The sequence below is a fragment of the Trachurus trachurus genome (assembly GCF_905171665.1).
Source record: "Trachurus trachurus genome assembly, chromosome: 1".
Lineage (NCBI taxonomy): Eukaryota > Metazoa > Chordata > Actinopteri > Carangiformes > Carangidae > Trachurus > Trachurus trachurus.
Window position 1 is genome coordinate 15637001 of NC_139891.1, and position 13548 is coordinate 15650548.

Here is a 13548-nt window from a genome sequence, read left to right on the forward strand (position 1 = left end):
CTTGTTGTGTTAAAGGTGACTGAAAACTGCTGCTTCAGGCAAGACAGTCTATCTATAGGCAGGCGTCTTTACAGCAGTTTCTGACTTCTGGTATTCTGCTGCGTCTGTCTAACTTTCTCTCTGACTGAGCATTTAAGTAAATATAGCTCAACTCACAGCACAGTCTTTGTCTTTAACATATTATGTGCTTGGTGAATTTTTCAGACGATGTCACAGTGTTAAAACCGTGAGGCTTAGAAGTGATTTATGGTTAACATGTTATCTTAATGGGCTGGATTTCAGTCACCTTTTCCTTGTCTGACAACTGACAAACAAATAAATGAGAGCATTTTAATGGAAAAAACCATCAGGTGTACTAAAATACAGTATGTGAGGATGGAGAGCAGAAGGGAAGCAAACAGATAAAGAGCTCAACCCAGCTAAATGCAAATATAAGGCAATGTCGTCGTCATGTATATGCTGATTAGCATGCTCCCTCATCTAGCAATGCTTAGCGACGTTTCCAGCCAGTTTAGCTACATTTCATTGAAGACAGTAGTTTCCCAGCCGTTTTCAACCACACTGAAGTTCGCATACCGACCACTCACGGTTGAGTCGTATACAACATTATGACCAGATCTTGTTGATTTCCTTTCTCCTTCTACCACCAACCCAGTGATTTAATGAGCTGTTTATTATTTCTTGGAATAATCATGCTGTTTTTACCTCTTGAAGAGGAGAATGGCGATGACGATGCAGACGATGAAGATGACAGCCAACACAGGCCCCACCACCCACAGCAGTCCCTCCTCTTCGTCAACAATTGGCTTGGGATCCACATCCAGTGAGGTCACAGGGTCAGAGTAAGGGCTAGTGGCATACATGGTCTGCAGGAGGACATGGTTTCATTGTGTATCTCCACACATAAATTAGATTAAATAGTTTTCAGATGGATGAACTGTGTGTGAGTGTGTGTGTTTCTATTTTTACTCACATTCTCTGAGAGGTCTAGCAGCGCGAGCACAAAGAACACGTACTCCTGTCCGTTCTGAAGTGGACGGTTGCGGAAATCACCGTAGTTTCGTCCGTCACCCAGCGTGAACTCAGGGGGGAGGGTCTTATAGTGAGCAGTGACATAGGCTCTGGGATCTGATTGGCCAGCCTGTCTTCGGATGCGAAGGGCACGACTGACACTCGTCCTGTTTATCTCTTTCAGAAGCTGAAAGGGAAGGAAAACAGGGGAAGGTTTGACATGGATAAACAGAGGCGAAGGGAAAGGACAAGAGGAGTGAGGAATTAGAGAACAGGAACAAAGGCAGGAAAAAGAGTATAAAAGATGAGTAATAAAGCAAAATGGAAATAAAAGCCTCATCAGTGTAGGAAAAATGGGCTCTATGGTGAAATATCATTTAAACACAAATGTCTTCATCATCATCATCATCATCAACTGAATTGCTACCACATTTATCCAGTGAGACAGTGGGCACCATAAAAACTCTACTGAAACTAATCTCACACACCAATGTGCTTTCAGAGGAGCATAATGAGGTACGGATGAAGAAGAAGTTTTTAGAAAGAGGCAGGGGGTGGAATTAGATGGGAAATGGCATGTGAAAGTATTGTTTGGATTAGTCCCGCATAGCCAGACTTATCTGTTATGGACCGAAGCGGCAGTGGTTGGCCAGGTCACCTTTACATAATATGATACAAATAGTCTGATATAACTGAGGCAGAAAACCTTGCCACAAGGCTCAGCACATATCTTTGTTTATGTGACTTAATGTTGTTTATATAGCCCTATTACAGCGCTACACTTGTATGTTCTCATCTCTTCCTGTATCCACTCTTTATCACATTTACTGCCGATCATCTCCATTTGCCTGAACGTCACTATTATGAAAGAATAACATCTTCATTATGACTGCTGTCTGGCTGTTAGTGTCAGACTCCTGTCTGCTGTACACCCTACCTCATCCAGGTTCATCTGGTCAGGCTCCTCCCAGGGATTCAGGAATTTTCCTCTCTGCTTCTTGAGTGGCACCACCACCACATAGTAGCCCCTGAAATGTGACACATATACAATGGGTTTAGACTTCATACCATGGACAACACATACCCTCGATGTCTCAGTCCCTGGAGAAAGCTCAGTGTTCCAACAGTCAAATTAATACAGTAGTTCAACATTTTCGGAAACAAGCCAATTTCAGCTGGTTTGTGGCTGTGGCCCTTTGGTAAGTTCCTCCTGATGGCCAGGCCAGCACCTTGCGTGGGTTTGCCAGTTGTGTGAGTGTGTGAAGAGATAAATGCTTTATTGATTTCAGCTACTGGCCATTAATTTCCATTTTTCTGAGGATCAGGTGAGAGGATACTGGGCTCATATCTGTGCGTTGTATGAGAATGTACAGCCTACATGTTAGCTTAGCTTGACATTTTGCTGTGAAATGGAGAGAAGCAGATAGACTACTTAGTGGAAAAGGTTAAATCTGTTCACCAATTAGCAATTATAATTAAGTTAGGTGAATTTAACTCAGTTGTTTAATTGCTAAGAGGTGCTGCTAATCAAAGCCAAGCTAGCTGTTTCAAGTGCTAAACCAGTGTTTTTCAACCTTGGGGTCGCGGGACCCCATGCGGGGTCGCCAGGAATTCAAATGGGGTCGCCTGAAGTTTCTTTTACTGATAAATTACTTAGCTTTTTTTTTTTTTTTTAACTTATCATCATCCTTTTTTAAATTATGATTAATAACACCACATACAATCTTAAACAACTGTATTCTATACTTTAACTTTCTCGAACATAATCGAGTTCAAAATGCAGCAAATAAAAATATCTGAGCTGGCGCATCTTGACTGACGGCACGTGATCGCCAGAAATTTGTGAAGTCAAAATGCGGTCACGAGCCAAAAAAGGCTGGGAACCACTGTGCTAAGCTAACAGGCTGCTGGCTGTAGCGTGACTGGTGTCAATCTTCTCATGCAGCAGTAACAGCTCTGACACACCAGTGTACGTCAAACACTCAAACACTGTGGTTGTTTTGGGAACATGTAGCCACGTTTGAATGTTAAAGACAATGATTTCACAGGATTGGGGATTTTCAAAGGAAGTCATCAGACCACAAGAACCCATCAAGCAGCAAGAGCGCAGACACCAAAATCACCCATGTGTCCTCAGCGGATGACTCACTCTACAGCTCCATGTTGGCACTTAAGCTTTCACTGTGCTGACAGTGCTGTGTGGTACAGTAGAAAGTAGTGACAGAAATAGCAATTAAGAATAAACTGAAGTGCTCAAATCTGGAAATTTTGCATTAGTTGGTCCAAAAAGCTAATCAAATGAAAAAACGAAAAAAAAAAAAAAAAAAGTTTTTGGTGCTGTCTAGAACAAGGTCACCTAGGCTGGGAAAGACTATGCCAAAGAGAGAAAAATGCTGTTTGGGATCAAAAACACTCTAAAAGCCTGTTGAGGTGACTGACAAATAACAAGATCAATGGCTCTCAGCACATGTGAGTAGCATGTGGAGTGATTCTGGCTGTGCTTCAAGGATGAATAAGAAGGAGTGCTTCCTCTTGGTGTCTATATTTGTTCTTGGTTACAAAAAACAGATAAGATTATCAGCTTTGTGCTTTCATTTGGCCTGTTGTGGGAGTTCTCAGACTATTGCTTTGCTGCCAACTCAGAGAAATCCCTCCTGATAGACCAATAAATGAAAAGCAGCAACGGGTGGAAATAGTGAAATTACCTCTCACGCTCTACAGAACAACTCATTTTACAACAACCTAACTGGAGCCAATTCTGCATTCATCACAGGATTCACACCTGTTCATTAGACTAAACCGGTTGTTTCATATGCTCGCTTACATCCCTCTCCCTGTCCTCCATCTTTACCTGACTTTAGCTGTGGTCTGCACAGTTGGTAGCTGCACGGTCACCATGCCGTCTGCGTTGGTTTTTCCCACCACGGTAGGTTTGGTCTTCAGGATGTCTGGGGCCGTGGTGGCGGTGACGCGGTGCTGCAGGCCCCCGGCGCTGTTAGCCCGGTTGGTTAGTAGAAAGGAGTACTGAGTGTCCGGCTCCAAGCCTGTGATCAGTTTCTGAGTTTGCTTGCCGTCCACTTCAACAGACTGTCCTTTTCCATACAGGATCTGCACAATGGGTGTGTCACATCATTGAAAAATGATATGTAGTACTATGTACATACAACAACAATACTGCTCTTGTTTGTAACTGAATATACTGTATATGTACATTTACTTGATTAGGTCTAGAGAGAGAACTAGCCATTTAATTGAGCCTCTATTAACAACTGTCCTTTACTTCACTTTTCCTTGTTTTATCTGATTATGCTTTAACACAGACTTTGCTTTTGTTGCTGTTTGGTGTTAATGCTAATTAAACACATCCTTTATATATTTTACATTAGAAGCCCTCTAGCAGCTCAAAGAGCATAATCCAGTTATGTCTCTAGAGACTGTGTCAGCTATCAGACAAGAAGAGCTGACTTTCATCAACAGCAGCTTTACACCGAAAAACTGGGTCAAATTGTTGGAAATGATCAAAATCATTATTTACAAATCATCCGAACCACTGTAGAACATTTCACATTCCCACTCACCAGAAACATCGGGCTTGTTTCTAAAATCTGGCTTTATTTGTAACACTATTTGCAACCTGGTCGATATTTGAATTCCAATTTATATTTAACCACATTCAAATGGTAAAGTTCAAGTGTGCTCACAGTGAAGGGCTGGGCGGGGTTCTTGTCTCGGATTTCCCAGGACAGCAAGACAGAGTTCTTCATGGCTGCTTTTACTCTGAAGTTGGTGGCAAAGACTAAGACACAAAAGAGACAAAAAAAAAAACATGAACATGATTCACCAAGTTTCATTTAATCTCTCCACTGCACCAAACACAATGGCCTTACCTGTGTATCATTGTCTAGTACCAGTCTCAAGCTAGCTACCTGCTCTGCTAAACACACAGTGAGTGTGACCGGACAGCACTCGAGACTCTTACCTTGATTTTGGAAAAGGACGTTGGGTCTAAGACTACAGTGACAAGACAACGAAAAAGGACACGTAGGATGTTGTCATCAGATGGTGTGTGTGAGTGTGCATGTGTATGTGGGGCAATATATGCACAGTTGTGCTGTTAGGAAGCGCGTTTTGCATCCTAAGCAATGAAGATGGGTTGTTAGAAACTGAGTGTGAGTCCTACCTTGGTCCAGCCGCTGCGTCCTAAACTGGACACTGGGGCTGTACGGCCCGAGGCCGACAGCTGTGAACGCGCACACCCTGACATCATACACAGTATCGGCACTCAGACCTTCCAACAACACACTTGAACCTGGAACGGGCACCACAACTTCTGAGGCGTTCCCTCGACTGTTTATATCCTTGTACAGCACTGAGTACTTTGTAATTTTCCCATTTTGCTCAATTAGGGGGACTGATTTCCAGGCCAGCCGGAGGGAGGTGGCAGAGGCCTCCTCAGAGATGATGTTTTCTGGGTATCCACTGGGAGCATCCTCCGGTGTAGTCACCTCCTTTACCGCCTCCTCTCCGTAGCCCATTTTGTTACGGGCAGAGAGTCTGAACACATAGTTAGCTCCTTTGTGGATGTCCTGGGCGGTGTACCGGTTCTCTTTGCTGGGGAACTCCACCACCGTAAAGGGTAGGACATCGATGCGGCCAAAGGTGAGGCGGTATCCGAGGAGTGGCGTAGGTGGGTTTGGAGGTGGATACCACTGAAGCAGAGCAGTACCTGCATCAGTGGCACTTACCATCAGCTTGGGATTCTCAGGCACTAGAGAGGGAAACAGGGAGGGCAGCAAAAAGAAAATGATGCAGAGATAATTAGAGGATAATTGCAGTGCACATTATTTATAACCTCAGGCAAAATCTGCTTAATATGGCTCCAAGTGAGTGGCTTCTTACTGGCACAGCAAGGTGTGACAGAGTGAGACAAACCAATTTAATGATTTAATGGCCCCTAGTGATGCTATTGTCTCAAAGATCTATACGAGTTCTGTGTGTTTGTGTGTGCGTCTGTAGCTCTTTGTCTTTCAGTACGTTTGTGAAAGACTTTGAGTGGACACACTTACGTGGCAGTGCAGTGCAGACTGTAGCAGGCTTGCTGCGAGCACCATCGCCTTTGGCAGTGTAAGCCCCCACTGATACAGAGTAGGAAGTGTCTGCCTTCAGGTCTCCAAGAACGACCTCCTGCAGGACAACGGAAAACAGAGTCAACTTTAAAAGGCAACTACTTTTGTGAGCCTGCAGAACAATGACCGGGACTTCAGTTTAATTAAAGGTCCAGGTCAAAACCAGTCAAGAAGTGCACCCTCTGTGACAAAAAGCTACAATTCTGTGATTTTTTTTTCTGATGCTGTACCAGCACAGAGAGTTATTCAGCTCTTTTCTCAGGCCAGGAATTATATATTGAAGTCATTTTTCTTTCTTTCTTTCATTGCTAATGGGGAAAATACTGGAGATTTGGTTTATGATCAGCTCACCAAAACTCAGACAACCATATCAAATGATCTCAACAGAGCTGAAAACATGGCCCACTCTCTACACAAAATGTCATTTAGGACTCAAAATTAATTTAGATGTCTCCTTCGGAACAACAAACACAATATTTTTTCAATTTCTTGGCCTGCGGTGTGCATTAAATCACAATATTTTGGCAATATCCACAAATTACTATGTGTTATCTATGTGTTTTCCTGCAGTCCTTTGTTAAACATTCTGGGGAACACAGAATGGAAAAGAAAAATGGGTTTTCTGGGCTTCAAGCCCTTCTTTCACTTGTCAACTCTCCATGGGTTATTTTAATTATTACTATATTTAATAAATAATTGCCCGAAATAAAGGTTTACTCACATATTCAGTTAAGTCATCATACTCCCACTGAACGATGGCGCAGCATGGAGGAAAGAGAAGAAGGACAGAAACACACAATTCTTAATATTTTGGATAAAATCTTAATTTGTGTCTTTTCTACTCTTGAAGTCACATGCACCGACTTTTACCCTCATAGAACTATCAGTTACTATCAGAAACAGACAGAGGTTCATTATCCATCCTGGACCTGAAATTTGAATCGTCTCATCCAGTCAGAATCTTTTATTTTAAAGCAATAGCTGTCTGCCATCTGTAGCTAACAGACAGATGTGCGAGTGCTAATCTACGTATTTGAACAATCTTGGGTGTGTCCTCAGTTCTTTAACCGTTCATTTGTGTTAGTTGTTATTTTCAGCACAGTCCTGTGAGTCATAGAATACGTTTATATGGAAGCAATGACAGATTGCTGCAACAGATTGCTGTACTGTGTTGTACAACTGTACAGACAAAGAATTGAAAAAGGAAATCAGGCAAAATGTTTATCTCATCTATAGTAATAACCAGATGGCCACATGCTGGCTCTCTCATCTGAGAAACATGTCCATGTAAAACTCATGAGTTGGGACAAACTAAGAATTTCTGTGTCTAATAATTGTGACTTTAGTTAAACTACATTTCAAACTAAACAATACTCTACAATAAAAGACATGCATACATGAAATATTGTTTGGGTTTCATCATCTCCCTGACACAGTCAATTTAATTTTACAAGGTGTAAAAGAGCATGTTAGTGTTACCTGTGTGTCCTCTATGAGGATGTCCTTGATGAACGGCTGACCCTGAGGCTCCCCGTAGTTCATCCTTACATAGTGGACTTGGTAGCCTCTGATCTGACCGTGCTGCCGTTCCGGCGCTGGTGCTCGCCATTTCACCTTAATGGCCGAGGCGTTCACAGTCTCTGCCTCCACCCCTCGCGGAGGACCACTTGGAACTAAAAATGCATTTTGGGATAGAGGTCAAGAGTCACAGATGATGGGCACTCCTTTCACTTTAGTGAAGTTTTTTGTTCTAATCAAAAATACCTTGTTTTTAGGTGCAGATTAAAAAAAAAAAAAAAAAAAAAAAACTCAAAAGCTGAAAAAATGTAAAAATACAACCCTCCAAAAAGTCTAAAACTGCTCTGATGTCTTGGAAAAAAGTCAAAATAGTAAAAATGTGAGTGCTTGAGGAAAAACATGGAGGAAAAAAGCAGTGAAGGATAAGAAGCAAATGTAGAGAAAGATAAGAATGGCAGATAGAAAAGGATTTGTTGCCAGGGGCAGATTAACAGTGGCAGGCAGTCAAAGAGAAAATATTGTTATCAAGAAAAAGCTCTCTCGTGCTGCCAAGAACTACACTTCTCACAAAAAGGAAAAAAAAAATACTGAAAAAAAGAAGAAAAAACTAGAGTCACCTCTTGCTATCTGACTGACCCTCACATAAGCACTCTAAAGAAAGCTGAAGTCAGAAGATTTTCTTAGTGCAGAGATGAGGAGAATGAGCATGAATATCAAAAAGTATCACTGAAAATATTACAAATTGCTCTAGGCACAATAAAACAAATTGATTAAAAGTAGTTGAAAGATATTCAAATTGTTGTGAGGGAACTGCAGGGGAGTTGGAAGGACAGAGGGTCAGTAAGAAAAGCCGAGGTGAGGAAAGGCCGAGGTACAGCCATAGCCAAAGGGTTTGTTCTGGTATTGTTAGTGGGGAAAATTGTCATCTTAAAACAGGGAAATCCCGACCACACCTTTTCCCAAAATACAGCGTTTTTTAGACGACAGGGGAAAGTGTGGATAAAAGAGGCTGGTAAAAAAAGAGAGGATAAAAATGGCTGCTGGAGAAAAAAGGGTTGCAAGAGAAAGCAGCGGTGAGGGGGTAGCAGGAGGAGATTTCCGGATGTTGGAGGTTTCTGCCAGTAATGGAGGAATAAAGGAGAGATGTTCCAAACTGAAGGGTCTGACAATAGTTCTTAAATGCATCATCCGTTAAGACTGCAGCTCAAGAATAGACAAAATGCCTAAACTGGCAGGTGGAAGAAGCTTGCTGTTAGTTTAGGTTGCTTTGAGCGCATTAGTGCTATGATAAGTGAGTTAGAGGTAACCATTGTTAGTGGGGCGGACCGTCCTAAGACAGGCATGGGGTTTGTTTTGGAACATACCGTCCTCCTCGGTGCGGATAAGCAGCTGTAAACTTTCTGGTCCATCCCCAGCTTCCGTCTGCGCTCGTACTGTTATGCCATACTCAGTCCATTTCTCCAGGTTTTCCAGGAGATAGGGAGAACTTTCCGGAGGAATTCCATCAATTCTTTTGGAAGTTTTGTTGCCCTCTGTGGTGGAGTACTGGACGGAGTATCCTGTAATGATGCCGTTCTGAAACTCCAGAGGTGGTGGACTCCAACTTACCAGGATGCTGGTAGAACTGGGACTGGTGCATGTGATGTCCTGGGGAGGTGCTGAAGGAACTGATTGGCCAGTTTTGAGGAAGCACAGTCAGGGGGGTTGTTTGGGTGAATGTTATTTGGTTGTGTGTGTAAAGTTGTTATTGGTGGGTGGAGAGGTGAAGGAGTGAGGTTTGCCGTTGAGGAATGGGGATGAAATTGAGCAGACGAGAGACAGAAAACAAAAGACAAAGAAACATAAAATGAAAACAAAACACTGGAGAACTGAAGCTTATACAAAAAATGGTCCTGAAACTAGAAAGCAAGATGGCTGAACAGAGATACTGAATGATGGGTGTCAACTTCTGTGTTGGCAGAAATGTTTGATTAATGAAAACGAGTGAATGACTTAAAAGAGATGCAACACAAAAACACTGACTAGACCTTTAACACACAAACATACCTTCTCATACCTTACTTGTCCTTACAGCCTACCCAAGCCTCTGTGCTTGATCCATGATGGAGTTCTCATCATCTCTATCTACTGTACAAACCTCTGGCTTCTTACCTGGATTGTACTGAATCTCTTACAGACCTCAGGTTGATGGCCAACAAATGAAGTATTTGCTATCAGTGATAATTTAGTTGAGTTTGTTGAAAAACCTTCTCTGAGGTTAAGTTCTAAAAATAATACGGATATTATCTGCTGTTTGTTGATTTATCAAATCTGAGGTCAGTTATAATCTGGATTGAGGGTGGCCCCTTTTTGTGACAATGCAAAAACACACCAATGCTGCTGCAACTCTTGCTTTTTTGTCTGTGACATCTAAATTCATGATGGTCAGCTCTTGCATTACATAATATGGTTCAGTTTTTGTCTAAATTGTCATTTTTGCATTGTCAAACACACATGCACACACACACACCCCCCCAAGCACACTCACTCTCACACAGCAGTACATGTGGTTAGACCTACGCGTCTGTGGCGTGTCGATGGACACTTCGTTGGTATATGCTCCAATCCCATGCTTGCTCCTGGCAGCGAGCTGGAAGGTGTAGGTGGAGAAAGGCTTCAAGTTCTTCAGCAGGTAGGAGGTGGTCGGCTCAAAGCTTATTTTCTTCTGTGAGGATGTGAAAAAGACGTCAGGTAGTGAGACAGAGTAGCAGAAGGAAAAGGTTGCATCTGCTATTAACTACAGGTTGTTGAAACAACAGCATGGACTCTTCAGTTCCCCTTTAATATCAGCATTAATTCATCTTCTGTCTGGCTCCACCATCTGTCCAGTCAAACACTTGTCCTTTAATCTGTTATCATCCCTCTGTCCATACATGAGTTTATTAGCCCAGCTAAAACGTCCTCTTAACTACAAATCCAAAGTGAAGGATGAAGCCCCTCCCTTCAGTCCTACCTCCTCTGTGTCGTCAGCTCGTCGGTAGACCAGTTCGTATCCTGTGATCTGGTTGTCTGGGCCACCCTGTGGAGGAGCCACCCAAGACAACAGGATACTGGTCTCAGACTTGGCCTCACCCTTAAATTCTGAAGGTTGGGATGGAACTGCAGAGTTACAAAAAACAGGATTAGCAAAACCCGAAGCGTTTGTTGTAATTTTCTTTCAGGATGATGAGTGCACACATTTCCAGTGTGGTGTGGTACATCTGTCTGACACTTAATGTGCACTTTCACCTCCCTGACTTTCAACTCTTACCTCCAGTTTTGGCAATAATCTGCAGGTCCTGGGACAGAGGCCCATCTCCTACAGAGGTGAAGGCCAGCACTCTGATGTAATATGTCTTGTTAGGAGTCAGACCCTGGATGGTGATGAAGTTGGCGCTCCGCACCATCTGCTTCTCCCACTGCACAATAACAGAAAGACAGCACAGTGCATGAATGCAAGCAGACACACAGGTGCACACTCATGTATTGGATACAAGCAGACAACACAAGTTATCAGTCAGTTGTGGTTAATTAGGAGCAACAACAAAGTTAGAGGGAGCAAGGAACACGCAGATGCACACCTGGTTGACTGGCAGAGTGTTGTCTAAGGTGTAGTACACCCTGTAACCAACGACCTGTCCGTTAGGTTCCTCTGGTTCATCCCAGTGGATGATGGCTGTTGTTGTGCTCAGCATACGACCTCTGACCTGCAGGGTAAACAGGAAGAACTTCAGCACCACTGAGCAGGGGTGAAGTGTAGACTGGATTTTTATTGGAGAAAGTTTTGTTGAGAGAGTTAGTTGTTTTGTTTTTTAAATAACTTGAAGATAACGTTTGAAAATCTCACACTGAAATGTGTAATACTCTGTAATTACTGTAATAACACTGCCCCTCAAAATAACAGGCAACCAATTATATATTGCTTTACAGCAAAGCTTGAGATAAAGAAAAACCATAACAGACGAAGGCGCTGAACAATAACGTGTTTCATCTTTTAAAATCAAGTGTTTATTTACGTATATACTGAAAATGTCAGTTTTGTAAAATCAAGGCATCTTGCAGACCTGTCTGGGAGGCGAGGAGGGGGCCTGCTCTGCTGTGCGGGCCTCCACCACCTCGCTGGAGGGACCTTGGCCGATGGTGTTAACTGCTGCTACCCGAAAGTCATAGTGGGAGTACGGACTGAGTCCACCAACGCTGTAGCGGGTCGTGGCTATGCCATCGATCTCTTTATATGGGTCCTCTGAGCCTTTGGCACGGTGCTGGAGAGGAAGAGGGAAGAGAGAGCATGTGTTCATTTAAAGCTGCATTAGTCACCTTTGTACAGAGGATGTACAGTATAGCTCTAGATAACAGTAATAGACAGTTACACCAAAAAAACTCCAGACAGCATTCTCTTTTCTACAAACCAGGATTTGGCCACAACATGCACAAATTACTAATGTGGCTGTCCTGATTTTTGTGAATGAAGTATTTGGTCACTACTTTTTGAGCAGTTTGTGTTTCATTCTTACATTTCATTGCTCACAAGACACCAGAATTTCATTTGAGCTATGTGGGCAACTTTATCACTATCAGGAGAGACAAGGGGTTCTTTTCTTTTGCAGCCATACTTAGGGATTTAGTCAGTTAATAACAGTTTATGTTCATATAAAAATCTAGTGCAGCTCCGGCTGTGTCACAGAGACCTGTGTGCACATGCAGCAGTGCTGTGCGGTAGGTAGTGCATGGGTAAGAGTGAAATGTGTATGTGCTTGTGGTGTCCTTTACACACCTGGATGATATAGTAGGAGACGGGTTCAGGGTTGCCAGAATCCCAGGTGAGGGTGATGCTTGTTGCAGTTCTCTCCGTCACCACAGGGGTGCCAGGAGCCTTTGGCAGCGCTAACAGGGAAAAAAAAGAATGAGAGAGAAGGAGTGAGGAATCTTATGTGCTGTCCCACCATAATGAAAACAACAACAACATAAAAAAGACGTTCAAATTATGGAGCTTTAAACTTGTTCTGACTGAAAAAGTTGGAAACAATTTAATGATGACACGCGTTCAGAATCAGAATGATGCCATGACTGTAATCTCTACACAATAATTAGAAAAACAATTATGAACTAAATTAGTTTGACGACTGGACAAAACAAATCCTGTCACTTCAAAAACTCGTTATCTATCACTTCAAAGAGAGTTTTAACTCGCCACATATATAATCCAAATTCAAAACTGTGTATATTGACTACTAAATCCAGGCTTGGTGATAACATCAAAATGGGTCAGTACAGAACACAGCAGTCGGAGAAAAGTGATTCTGTGGCCGGCACCAGAAACATGAAAAACGGGGACAGAAGAGATTTTCTTGTAGATTTCCTACAATATTAATTAAATATTGAAATTTCCCTAAACACACAACAAAGCACCAAAACCATTTTCTTCCCCTTCCATTCAGAGAGAGTTGAGTAATAAGATGTTTTACTTTTGTTTTATCACATTGTATTATTTTCCTTATTATCTCTTTGTAATTGTCACTTTAGTTACAAATTATTTATTCTATTCATTCATATACTCTGCATCTACTGTACATGGTATGAAACACTCAGGAAATAGAATAACTTGACTCATCTTCACGTATGCAATCAGGGGTAAACAATCTATTTTTGATAACATCTGGGGCCCATTTAGAATAAAGACTTGTCTGGTTTGGTGGAAACACCTGGAGATGACCCGTAGCCCTCTGCAGCTCATTTAGAAAAAATGTTTACTGTCTGGTGTTGAGTGATTGCTATCTATTTTATGTGCAGTGCACACTTGTGAGTATGAGCAGAGTACGGTTGTTGTTTTTTTTACTCTCCCCATTTAAAAAAAAAATTGTTTAATTATTTTATT

General features: G+C 42.3%; 1 protein-coding gene across 1 annotated transcript in view; it reads right to left on the minus strand.

The window, feature by feature from the left end:
• Positions 1-13548, minus strand: part of ptprdb (protein tyrosine phosphatase receptor type Db) — an 87592-nt gene that overhangs the window by 19695 nt on the left and 54349 nt on the right. Inside the window, exons 9-24 of the mRNA XM_083979211.1 lie at positions 12448-12557; positions 11738-11935; positions 11255-11380; positions 10945-11092; positions 10648-10793; positions 10215-10359; positions 9020-9322; positions 7617-7810; positions 6859-6885; positions 6078-6195; positions 5192-5779; positions 4713-4807; positions 3863-4119; positions 1949-2039; positions 974-1198; positions 706-866 (exon numbers count right to left, since the gene is read on the minus strand). Of these exons, the coding sequence (XP_083835337.1) occupies positions 706-866; positions 974-1198; positions 1949-2039; positions 3863-4119; positions 4713-4807; positions 5192-5779; positions 6078-6195; positions 6859-6885; positions 7617-7810; positions 9020-9322; positions 10215-10359; positions 10648-10793; positions 10945-11092; positions 11255-11380; positions 11738-11935; positions 12448-12557 (2932 nt within the window). The remainder of the gene's footprint in view (positions 1-705; positions 867-973; positions 1199-1948; positions 2040-3862; positions 4120-4712; positions 4808-5191; positions 5780-6077; positions 6196-6858; positions 6886-7616; positions 7811-9019; positions 9323-10214; positions 10360-10647; positions 10794-10944; positions 11093-11254; positions 11381-11737; positions 11936-12447; positions 12558-13548) is intronic.